This window comes from Cheilinus undulatus, linkage group 7 (assembly GCF_018320785.1).
Source record: "Cheilinus undulatus linkage group 7, ASM1832078v1, whole genome shotgun sequence".
In the NCBI taxonomy this organism is placed as follows: Eukaryota; Metazoa; Chordata; class Actinopteri; order Labriformes; family Labridae; genus Cheilinus; species Cheilinus undulatus.
In genome coordinates, this window is record NC_054871.1 from 52,267,200 (window position 1) to 52,279,934 (window position 12,735).

At 38.6% G+C, this 12,735-nt stretch overlaps 1 protein-coding gene across 2 annotated transcripts in view; it reads left to right on the forward strand.

Moving 5' to 3' along the window:
- Window positions 1–5,929, forward strand: part of chd1l (chromodomain helicase DNA binding protein 1-like) — a 32,451-nt gene extending 26,522 nt beyond the window's left edge. For both annotated transcript variants that reach the window (XM_041792293.1, XM_041792295.1), the window contains 4 exons: window positions 3,781–3,889; window positions 4,377–4,634; window positions 5,120–5,201; window positions 5,439–5,929. In XM_041792293.1, coding sequence (XP_041648227.1) covers window positions 3,781–3,889; window positions 4,377–4,634; window positions 5,120–5,201; window positions 5,439–5,561 — 572 coding nt within the window. In that variant the 3' untranslated portion in view covers window positions 5,562–5,929. The remainder of the gene's footprint in view (window positions 1–3,780; window positions 3,890–4,376; window positions 4,635–5,119; window positions 5,202–5,438) is intronic.
- Window positions 5,930–12,735: the final 6,806 nt, after the last annotated feature.

The window sequence follows — 12,735 nt, forward strand, 5'->3', positions numbered from 1 at the left end:
CCTGGGGGACGTATGTTCAGGCAGGTAGTTAGTTACTATAAATGCCTTTAGGCAGTCTGGGTGTGCCGTGGGAATTTGTGCAACCATTCATAATTACTACAACTATACAACAAGGACACATGTTAAAGAGGTTGTTTTTAATGGGTACTAGCATGCTGTGCATTGATTTAGTTATTTCTTGCATTCTCAAATTCTTTTACATACAGTATTGGTGCATTTGTGGATCTTTTTATGTGTTTACAACAGTTTTGTACCAGTGACATGTTTGCGTTGGTGTTCATTAGTGGAAACACCTTTATGCTGGAGTATTTGTGCTTTGTACAGTGCCTATAAAAAGTATTCACACCCTGGATGTTTTATTCTTTTATTGATTTTATTAACCAATCATGGCTGACACAATTTGGCCTTTCTGACAAAAAAAAAAAAAAAAAAAAAAAATGGAAAACACCCATTTAATATCAAGTGAGAGCAGTTTTCTATAGAGTAATGTCATTTAAACAGAAATATGTGATGTAAAATAATACGGGTGGGAATCACCAGTGGCCTCACGATACAATATTATCACGATACTTGGGTCATGATTCGATATTATTGCAATTTTAAACATTTTGCAATACAGTGAGAGCTGTACCATATATTGCGATCTATACCATTTTTGCAGTTGTTTAGCTGATTTAGCATTAGTCTTGCCCTCATGTTTGTTGTATTTCTGCAGTATTTTATTTTTATGTAGCACTTCTTGCAAACCTCATGTGTCATATCTGTGTCATTCGTGCCCTGCTTGCATTCCTAATGTCCTTTCTCTGGTGCTGCCATGTATTTTGAACTAACTTTCTCCTGCTGTATGTCTGTCACCTCTGCCGACCTCACTGCACAAACAAGTTGCATTTATTTCATTTTTCCATTGTCATAGACTTCAGTTCATATTAGCAATTAATTTGAAAAAATCGATACTTGGTGGACGAGGCAATACGATATATCATCAGACAAAATATCGCGATACTATGCTGTATCAATTTTTCTCCCACCCCTATAATATAAGTGACAGCATAAATATTCACCCACTTTAAAGTGACTGACCTAATCCAACAGAGGTCCAGATGATTGGGTCTAGTAGTGTCACAGTTAGTGAAATGGGGATCACCTGGGTACAGTGAATGTGTCTCAGTGATTGTAGTATGAAGACATCTGTGTCTGGATGCCACTGGTTCATCAGAATTACTTACTATTAAAAATTATACTATAACCAAAACTTAAACAGAAGTTGAAAACAGAAAAATTAGAAATTTGCAGAAAAACACAATTTGACAAATATACAATTTATTTATTTTTTAAACTCTTTATTTGTGTTTTCTGTACAAGAAAGAACACACAAACATAAAAGAAACACATTTAACAACAAATATAAGAATTTTTAGGGAGCACCCTCTTGTAGTTTCCTACTTCAGCAGTCCTCCTTTCACTGTGATATCTTCAGTTATCCCCCTTTTTTCTGAAACACAGTCCATTTACTCCAGCGCTGATATGAATCCTTACACTGCCTCTCAAAGAAAGGGTCATTTTATCCATAGAGTAAATCTCTTCTACAATGTCAAGCCATTGTGTTGAGCTTGGGCGGTCACTTCTACACTAATTCCTCGTAATGGCCTTTTTACAGGCAAGTTTTAAGATTTTGAAGGGATAAATATCTTTGTTTTGTATTTTATCGCTGGAAATCAGGCCAAGGTATAGAGTCTGTGGATCCTTAGGAATCTTGTAACCAAAAATTTCCTCAAGAGTCTGAATCACAACATCCCAGAATACTTTCAGTTTTACACAGAACCAAAATATATGAGAGTGGCTGGCACTCACCTGCCCACTCTGTCTCCAGCCATTTAATTTTGTAAACCTTTGTACAGTTTTGAGACTATCCTCAAAGGAGTATGCTTGTATGCACCAACCAGAACCCCAATTACTTTGCTGACTAATATACAATTTTAGTTACAAATAAGTTTTATCTGGTAAAGCTCTTGTTTGTATTTTTCTACTCAGTGTGCATTGATAGTTTGGTTGCAAGATCTGCAAATAGTGCAAGAATGCTGACTAGACATGATCAAAAGTTTAAAGTATGCAGGAATGTGGGCTGATTTACAAGAGTTAAATAGGATCATTTAAGATAGTTATTGAGTGCAAATGTGCGTATGAGGTGAGGCATTTAACCACAGAAAGCTTCTTATGGTATTTTAGTTACAGTTATAGATGAAAACTACAGCAAATTTTACTACAGCAAATAGATTTCATTAGTAATGAGTATTGTAAAAAGAAGTAATTAGTAATTACTAGTACAGTAAATAAATAAGATAAGTAATAACTTTGTTAAAAAAAGAGTAATGAGTGCAAATGTGCTTGTGAGTAGGCATTTAAACATAAAGAGCCTTCCTACAGCATTTGAGTTACAGGAAATAGATAAAATCAGTGATTACCATAGGAAATGGATCAAATTAGTCATTTGTGTGGTAGATTAAATTCATACTGAGTATGGTTAAAAAAAAAAAGAAAGAAAGAAAGTAGTAAGTTGTATGGTAAATAGATTAATTAGTGCAATATGCTTATGAGGTGAGGCTGTTACAACAGTGAACTTTCTAAAAGTATGTAAGATACAGTAAAACAGTAAGAGACAATCATCAGAGTGACTCTGGGACTGTTGAGCGGTCATCAGAGTGACTCTAGGACTGCTGAGTGGTCATCAGAGTGACTCTGTGACTGTTAAGTGCTTATAACAGTGACTGTGACTGTTGAGTGGTCATCAGAGTGACTCTGGAACTGTTGAGCGGTCATCAGAATGACTCTGGGACTGTTGAGTGGCCATAAGAGTGACTCTGGGACTGTTGATTGGTTATCAGAGTAACTCTGGGACTGCTGAGTGGTCGTCAGAGGGACTCTGTGACTGTTAAGTGCTCATAAGAGTGACTGTGACTGTTGATTGGTCATCAGAGTGACTGTAACTGTTGAGTGGTCATCAGAGTGACTCTGTGACTACCGAGTGGTCATTAGAGTGACTCTGTGACTGTTGAGTGGTCATCAGAGTGACTCTGTGACTGCCGAGTGGTCATCAGAGTGACTCTGAATGTTGAGCGGTCATCATAGTGACTCTGTGACTGTTGATTGGTCATCAGAGTGACTCTGGGACTGTTGAGTGGTCATCAGAGTGACTGTGACTGTTGAGTGGTCATCATAGTGACTCTGTGACTGTTGAGTGGTCATCAGAGTGACTTTGGGACTGTTGATTGGTCATCAGAGTGACTGTGACTGTTGAGTGGTCATCAGAGTGACCCTGTGACTGTTGATTGGTCATCAGAGTGACTCAGTGACTGTTGAGTGGTCATCAGAGTGACTCTGGGACTGTTGAGTGGTCATCAGAGTGACTCTTTGACTGTCAAGCGGTCATCAGAGTGACTTTGGGACTGTTGAGTGGTCATCAGAGTGACTGTGACTGTTGAGTGATCATCAGAGTGACTCTGTGACTTTTGAGCGGTCATCAGAGTGATGCATTCACAACAATTAGAATTTTACACCTGTGTTTAAAGACATTTCAAAAACAATGTCAAACAAATGTCAGGAGTTCATTTGTGAAGAAGACTATCGCTTCATGCTTGTGAAACAAAAATGAAAGATTTCTGAATCCATAGATAGTCCCTTCCCCTTTCATTACAGCTCTAGGTAAAAACAAAAAAACAAAAAGTCAACAAAACCTCAATGACAGTTTCCCTGAATTACCTCTGTTTTTTTTTCCCTACATAGCGAGCGTTCACCTTCCTCGTATTGGCCACTCCACCAAAGGTTTCAACTGGTACGGCACAGAGAGGCTCATCAGGAAACACCTGGCTGCCAGAGGTGTCTCCACATTCATGTATCCTTTAACCCTTCTCTGCACACAGCGCAGGTTATGCCATTCAGAGCAGAATTATGTGATGTTTTTGGATATCCAGCTAGATGAGGAGTGAAACACCAAGTAACCTGATTCATGATATAACAGTACCTCTATAAAAATGTATTCACCCTGTTTTACTCTTTTAAATCAATCGTGGTCAATATAATTTGACTTCTTTGACAACAAATTTAGAAGAAAATCTCTTCAATTTGAAAGAAGTGTGAAGTGAAACAGATTTCAATTAAACAGAAGCATGTAATGTAAAATATGTGACTGTATGAATGCATAAAATGTATTAAAATTTTCATAATGCCCAATACTAGCATGACAAGAAGTGGTGATATGAAAGGGATATGTGGAAAAGACAAACAATACAAAGAGGATAGCATTAAAAAGTATAGGGTTAACATTTATTAAAGAAACAAAAATTCCAAAGCTCATTGTTTTCCCTGAACAACACTGACAGATATTATCACAGCAGAGCAGCAAAGAAAACTTCTGTGCCTCAGACCTCGGCTGCAGCTGCCCCATCGTCTCCTGAACCACAGGACCACGAGTCTAAATGTTCGACTGACGAGACGGACGCGGAAACCTCTGGACCCTCAGCCTCTGCTGCTCAGAGTACCAGCACCACATGCCTGCCGGACTTCATGAGGGGGGTCCGGGTGTTTTTCTACAACCTGGCTGCTTCAGAGAGGAAGAGGCTTGCTCGATACCTCATCACATATCCTTTCAGACCAGCTGTCTGTGTTAGAGAGATGCTAAACTGTTATTATTTCATGATAGGAGAGGATTTATGCTGTGCCGTTTATGTCATAGCTTTAATCTTTGATTTGAAATGTTCACAGGACAGGTTTTGTTTCTACACACAAGGGTCAAATAGGGGGCGGTGTGGCCGGATGCTAGCCTCGGTACTTGGCTCTCATACTTTTTCTGTTTTTGTGTGTTTTTCTGCTTCCTCTCTCTGGTCAAATTTACGAGGTAGAGACTCACAAACATTGAACTTACCTCTGCTAGAACTTTTTCTCCAGTTTTCACAGACCTGGAAGGTTTTACAGAGATTTGGTCAGAGACGTCCCAGACAGGGCAAGCAAGGAGGAGTGCTTATGAAGCTTAGACAGCAGGGATTTGTACACCTCTCCTGTCTATAAATCTATCGTCTTAAAGTGCTGTAAAAACAGCAAGTTCAGCTCCTTAGCAGTGGCACACATATGACGGGGATGAAGAGGAGGTCATGAGTCCGGAGGTCACTCACATAGTAGCAGAGGTTGAGAGCAGCATCCACCAGCAGGTCTGTATGTCACTGAAAATCTAATTCAGAATTATTTATTGTACAAATTTGAAATTAGAAATGTGTAATTTCTTTGATTATTAGAGTCTGATGTGTTCTTTGTGGAGTCAAAGGCCAACAGCAGAGTAGGAAGGATGTCTCCCTGCTTTAACTTATCCTTAGCTTCATTTATAATGCTCTTTTCTGTATTTTACCCCTTTAATAGTATTTTTACTGTTATTTATGTGCTCTAACCAGGAGCTCCAGGATCTGGTGAGTCAGTACTCTCAGGCTGTCCCGGTGCAGAAAATCTGGCTGGAGTCCTGCTTCTCCAAACAACACAAAGTCAACACTGACCCTTTCCTACATCGACTCAGATAACACAGGCTTCCATTGTTTTAAATGTTTTAAAAAGCTTTAATGTAAAACTTGAATGTAACCGGCGAGAAATGCACTATATGTTAAACATGTTTAAAGTTTGGCTTTTTAATGCTAAATTATAGATTAATGGATGTTTCTCCCTCTGCTGTTGCTGTGTTGACGGTTTCAAGAGTAAACTGTGGTGGAAAATAACTAATAACAAACTCGTGTTCTGTTTTTGAGTTTTTGAAAATCGGATTTTAAGGAAAAGTCCAGTTCTGAGAAAAAAGTCATAATTATTAACCTTGCAAAGCAGATGGATACGTTTCTGTGTTTCTCACTGATGAACCCATCTTGCAAAGCTCTCGTCAGCGACGAGGGGCAGTACTTTCAGGCGCAGCAGTCGTGATGTAAGCAAGCAGCAACAAGAAGCCAGTGCAAGTATGGCAGAAGACATTAGCCTGGATGCTGCTAAAGTGCCAGTTTTATCAGACCTTAACGACCTTTCTTCGTTAAATGAAGAACAAAGAACAGCAGTGAGTTGTTTTCTTTTCAAAAACAAAAGTCGTGTACTGACATGTCTACAGTTTCCATGGTTCGCGGTGTTATGCAGTTCTACATGGAGTTTACTTGGGTAGGGGCGCAGCTTGACGGCAGCGACAACGTCCTGCGTTTTGTTGCTCTGATTGGCCCGTAAAGATGTGACAGGCAGAGTGTTCATCCAATCACCCTCCAATTTTTTTTTCAAAGGCTCTGCCCTTTCCCAAACGTTTAGTATTGAAGGTTTCCCAGATGGATGTGTGAAACACATCCATCTGCTGTGTCAGGTTAATAATTGTGAGTTAAAAGTCCAAACTGAGATGATGTAAAGGCCCCTTTGGCTTTCATGGTGAGTTTTTTTTTTTTTTTTTTTTTTTTTTAAACTCCAAGCAGCTTTCATGTGTTTTACACTGAGGAGAATGTTCCATCTAGCCACTAAAGCCCAGATCGGTGGGGAACTTTGTCCCATCTCCACACAGGATCTCTGGAGCTCAGTCAGAACGACCATCAGGTTCTTGGTCGGCTCTCTTACTAAGGCCCTTCTCTTCCGATTGCTCAGTTTGAATGACCAGCTCTTGGAGGAGTCCTGGTTGGTCCAAACTTCTTCTATATGAGAGTTCTGGAGGCCACTGTGCTCTGGAGAACCTTCAGAGCAGCAGAAATGTTTTTGTAGCCTTCCCAAGATCTTTGCCTGTCAACAATCCTGTCTCTGATCTCTGCAGCTCCTCTGACCTCATGGCTTGGTTTCTGCTCTGATATCACTGTCAGCTGTGAGGCCTTCTATAGAGAGGTGTGAACCTTTAGAATCAGGTCTAATCAGGTTCATTTAGCACAGGTGGACTCCAATCAAGGTGTAGAAACATCTCCGCAAAGATCAGAGAAATGGAGGAACCTGAGTTACATTTACTGTGTTGTTGCTACAAGTCTGAATACTTATGTCAATGTGATATTTCTGGTTTTTATTTTTAATAAATTTGCAGTAATTTCTAAAATGTTATTTTCACTTTGTCATGATAGGGTACTGAGTTTAGATTAATGAGAATAAAAATGAATCTAAATAACTCCTTTTGCCCATTTTAAGACAGACTTTGGTAACAAATAACAAAAGTTGGTCTTATGGTTGAGTCACAGAGTGAAGACTGCAGCGTCCTGCTCTTTTCACACTAATAACACAAGTATGGTGGAGGCAGATCAAGTGTCACACCAATCATTCTCTCCTGTACCAATCATACAGGAGAGAATGACGAGTTAAAGACTTAAGATCAGTGCTCACTGACTCACAGTATCAAAAGATCTTTAGAAAAGATGCATTCATGTCAGTGGTAATTTTGACAGCTATTCTGAATTTTAGTCTCAGTTTTAGTTTTCAGATTTAATGCATTTTAGTTTTAGTCTCATTTTACTCAAAACATTTTAGTCTAGTTTTAGTCCATCAAAAGTCCTCACATTTTAGTATTTAAGTCCAAGCATTTATTCTCTTGCCTAAATCTAATACCAAATCATGTTAGTGTGCACTCTGCCAAACCTGGGGTCCCTGCTTTCTTCAGCTGAGAGAATAGCTACAGCTGTATTGTTTTCTTTGACAGATTTACCCACTGAGGAGAAATATCACGGATTTTAAATGTCTGACAAAAACTAAGTTACATTTTAGTCTAGTTTTAGTCATCTTGACACAAACTAAATGTACTTTTAGTAAGTCTTTGGTTAGTCTTAGTCTCGTCATTCTCATGGAAAAAAATCTGTCGAACACTTTTAGTCTTAGTTTTAGTTGATGAAATTAACAATGGTGTTGAAGTACTCCAGCTTCCTCTTACAGACTACAGGCATGCTTGTTAGGTTAACTGTCGACTCTAAATTGCCCGTAGCTGTCAGTGTGGCTGGTTGCTTGTTTTTCTATATGTCAGCGCTGTGATTGGCTGCAGCCAGACCAAGGTGTACTTCACCTCTCCCCTAACAGGACAGGCGGTCTGGAAAATGTGTGGTTCTTCGGTCGGTTGGGGCCTTAAAGTGGGTCATAGAGCTGCTTTCAGAGGGTTGGAAATCAAAGACAAAGAGTCTGATGTATGGAAGCCCTAATAGGACATACATCCATTTTCCGAGAGAAGTCAATTTTGGATGGATGAGTCAGACTGCAGATTTTTCTTTGCTTTCTTGCATAACAAAGATTTTTTTTTTCCCATGATAATGTGTTTATTTCTCGAGATCTCTTGGCGATATGAAGTAAAATCATATGTATGCATGCATGTAACGAGGCTTCTGCAGTAATGTGTTTTGACCTGACTGTCCAAACTAATATTTTCACGAAATAAATGTAAAGGGTTAAATATTATAATTTTTTCAGTAAAGAGGTAGTTGTGGGTCTTCAGGATTTGGGTGATACAAAATGTTATTTTCATAGAGTAAAGATTTTGTGGTTAATAATGAGATCAACCTAAATTACGCAAATATTCCATCAGATATGCAGATTTTTTCTGTGGAGTCATTTGTCAGATACCTTGTCAGTAACAATGTGAAATCACTTGAAGCAATATTGCTCATATCTTTCTCATTTTTATTCCAGGTTTTTTATACCATGGCTCAAATTATCCAGAGATTTCATCCCTTTATGAGCTACTGAATTTGTCAGTGTTCAAAGCTACTTAGGCTCTTCTTTGTCCTGGGCGACACCACCAGCAAAGCTGCAGTATCAGTTAGCTTACAGCTGCTAGCAAACACATCCAGAATGTGGACATGCAGGAGTGAAAACTGCCAATCCTAACCTTGGAAAACCAAAGGTCTAATACATTTGTGATTAAAATTAAAGCTGCTCTCAGCGATACAGGGCCCTCGCACCCTGTTACCTGTCATGGTGTGTTGTGTATCAACCGTTGGGTGTAGGGCCATTTTTTGTCCAAATCATTGAACTCCACTGTCACACAGGGAGTGAGGTTTTCCGAAAGGCGGCATGGGAATGACTGGGTTAGTGTATTTTCTGGCAGATCCATTCCCTGTTTAAAAAAAAAAAAAAAAAAAGAAAAAGGAAAAAAAAAGGCCTTGTTCTTGTTTTTTCATTTTGGTCACAAAAATAGTTTGTCTTCAGCTAGCCTCGGATAAATGCTAGTTAGTGAGTGACATCAGTTGTGTTCCAGCTTTTAAAATAAACTTTTAAAAACACTCGATAGGTGTTTAATTCATTGACATATAGAGGATTTTTGTTTTCCTTGTTATTTCGCTTGATTGGCTCAACTTAATATGTTTAATATTAATGTGAGAGGTTATCATGCATGCATGATTATTATGTTTGTGGATCATCTACTGGATTAGGAATCTCTCCATCGTAGGTTGGCAAACTAGGGGCCCCACAAAACTAGAAACAGCCCTGGTTGGGTGCTAGCAGCAAGGTGCATTGCCCCCATGGGGTGTGTGGATGTTGCAACATGCGTTCACAGAAACATACGTTCATCCCCATCACTTACTTCCAGAACTTGCCATGACTCAGGCAGTAGAGGCTTAAAGAAAGGGGTGAGCCCTGAAAATTTTCAATGGAGCTCCGAATTATGAAAATCACCAGACTGTCGGTTTCACCGCTCCTCCCTTTGCTCTGCAAACTTAGGTCTTTTCTAAAGGCAAACTCACACCAACTTTTCCAAATTTAGCACATTTTTGCCACTTAAAACCCATTTGTGTCCATTTTAAAACCTTTTCACCACTATTTTCTTCCTGTTTTTGCCACTTCTAAACCAATTCTTGCCACTTTCTGCCTGTTTTTTGTTTTTTTGGGTTTTTTTTGGCCTTTTTGCCTTTATTGGATAGGACAGTGGATAGAGTCGGGAACAGGGAGGAGAGCGGGGAGAGACATGCAGGAGGTGGTGCCGCAGGCCGGATCCAAACCCGGGTCGCCCACGCACATGGCGCGCGCCTCAACCACTCGACCACCGGCGCGCCCACTTTCTGCCTGTTTTTGCCTCTTTTGACCCATTATTGCCACTATTAAGCACATTGTACACCCCTTTTTGCCCATTTTAACCGCAGTTAACCCACTTTTGCCTGTTAACATCAATTTTTCTGTCCCATTTGATGTCATTTCCACTAATTTTTTGCACTTTAAAGCAATTTCAGCCACTTTGTATTCCCCTTTTACCACTTTTAGTGCCTGATTTTGCCACTTCAACCAATTTTTTATTTTTTTGCCACTTTTATCAAATTTTTGCCACTTTTAACCCATATATGCTCTTTAAAAATCCAATTTCACCACCTTTTCAACAATTTTTTGCCATTAACAACCAATTTTAAAAATGTTCAACCAATTTATTACTATGTTTTAATCAAATGTTATTTTCATTTTAAGAAGGCTATTTACTACACCAGTGAATAAATAAAGATATGTTTTTCTTTGATAAGAGTGATTATTATTCAGGTCAAATATAAAATATGGTTTTCACAGCTTAACTTCACAATGGACCATGGTTTTGCTGACCTCCACTGGCCCCCAGGTTGGCTGGGTCCCAGAATCCTCCCCCTATATCCCTCCTAATGAGCGGCCTTGTCTCCACATGACTATTCTTGATTTTGCATTTCTGTGTTCAGCCACCTTCAGGTACAGTGGGGTGCCCGGTCTCTGGCACCTTTATTTTGGGGGTCGCCGGCTGAAAAGGTTGAGAACCTCTAAATTAGATTACCTGAGCTCTCCTACCAATGAAGCGAAGGGTGCAGTTAAATGTAGATTACACATTGGAGGAGAACATGGATGCTGGTGGTACCGTTGGCGTTCGCTATCTTTCTGCTGGCCCTGTCACCCTGCAGCCTCTTTATTGATAAGGGGGATGTGCAGCGTGTTCCTCTGCTGCAGTGTTGGGTGTTCCTGGGTCTCTTGTGTGTTTTTTTTTCTGCTAACATGTCAGTGTTTAGTCAACATTGCTATAACAGCTTGGATGCAGGATAATTGCACACCTAGGTCAGGTATGAGTCCTTTCACCCTTGGAACTGTAGAGGCTTGGGCACGGCTCTCAAGAGAGCTAAGGTATTTGCTCTCTTGAAATCCATGTCCTCCGGTATAACTTTTTTTTTTCATATTTATATTCAGCCTATACACCTTGTTCCAAATTATTATGCAAATGATATTTGTCTCTGATTTTCCTAGAAAGTCAGTGAAAATGACAGTCAGTATAATTTTCAAGTCATCAGCTGTTAGACCATAATTCAAATTTTATTGAACAAACCTCCCAATCATAACTATTTTTTCAAAAATAGAAATAAAAACTCAAAATAAACTGTTCCCAATTATAATGCACAACAGAGTTTTAAAACATTTTATAGCACAGGTGTCAAACTCAAGGCCCGGGGGCCAAATACGGCCTGTGAAAGGATTATATCTGGCCTGCAGGATCATACCATGTTTGTATTTTAACTGGCCCAGCAGTATGAGGTCTGCAGATTTCCTACGGTATAAAAATGTAAACTTCAACTTGATTATTTAAAATATCCTTGTTAAGCCATAAAAATCTGAAAAAGTGAAGAGATTTCATAAAAATTCAAAATGTGAGGGAAGAAATCAATATTTTCAATTTTGCGTCTCTAGATTACGACTCAAACTTACAATTCTGACTTTTGATTTCATTCTTTGACCTTTTCAACTCAGAATTTCAACTTTGTGTCACATTTTTATCTTTTAGATTCCCTATTTTATATTTTAAGTCATATTTTGACATTTTCAACTCCTCACTTTGGCTTTTTTAATCACATATTTTGACTTTTAAAAACATGATTTCATTTTTTTTCTCACATTTTGACATTTTGAATGAGTAATTTGTACTTTTTATCTCATATTTTGACCTTTTACACTCCTGATTTTAAATTTAAGTCATAATTTTATCTTTTTAAGTCATCATTTTGAATTCTAGCTCATATTGACATTTTCAACTCCTAACTCCTAGCTTTTTAATCCAATATTGTGCCATATCAGACTCATAATTTAAATTTTTAAGTCATATTTTGACTTTTACACTTATGATTTCAAATTTGATCTCACATTTTCACCTTTCAAACTAATGATTTTGACTTTCTCCTAGTATATTTTCCTCTTTAAGAACATAATTTTTCTATTTCTAATATCGTGTTCTGGTCTTTTAAATTAATAAATTGGAATTTTTATCTCAGATTTGAGCCTTTTATTTTATTTTTACTTTTTTGAATTTCCAAATGATTCATCATCAGTGCTGTTCTTTTAATAATCTATTACTGGTGAAAATGAGGTTGTCAGTTTCTGGTTAAAAAGGTGACCCTGTTAGGCCCTCAGGTTAGACCTAAATCCAGAATCCGGCCCCCGCTGTGATTGAGTTTGACACCTCTGTTTTAAGGTTGTAAAGAACTGAAAATGTTAATTTATTGATTTGAATTAGTTGGTCATATTTACTGAAATCAGAGCTATTCCAATCAAAAACATCTTAACAGTCTATGTTAACATAGGAGCCCTTCTTTGATATCACCTTCACTCTTCTAAAATTATGGTGCATCAGCATGCTGTAGGAATGATCACGTGACAGCTCAGAGACTTTAACACCTCAGCAGAGGAGCAAACATTCACCCTAACACCTGAATGACCAACACATCCAGCAGGGTAGAAAAAGTCTGACTTCAGTCAGACATGAACAACAGGAGCAGAAGAAGCTCAGACAGA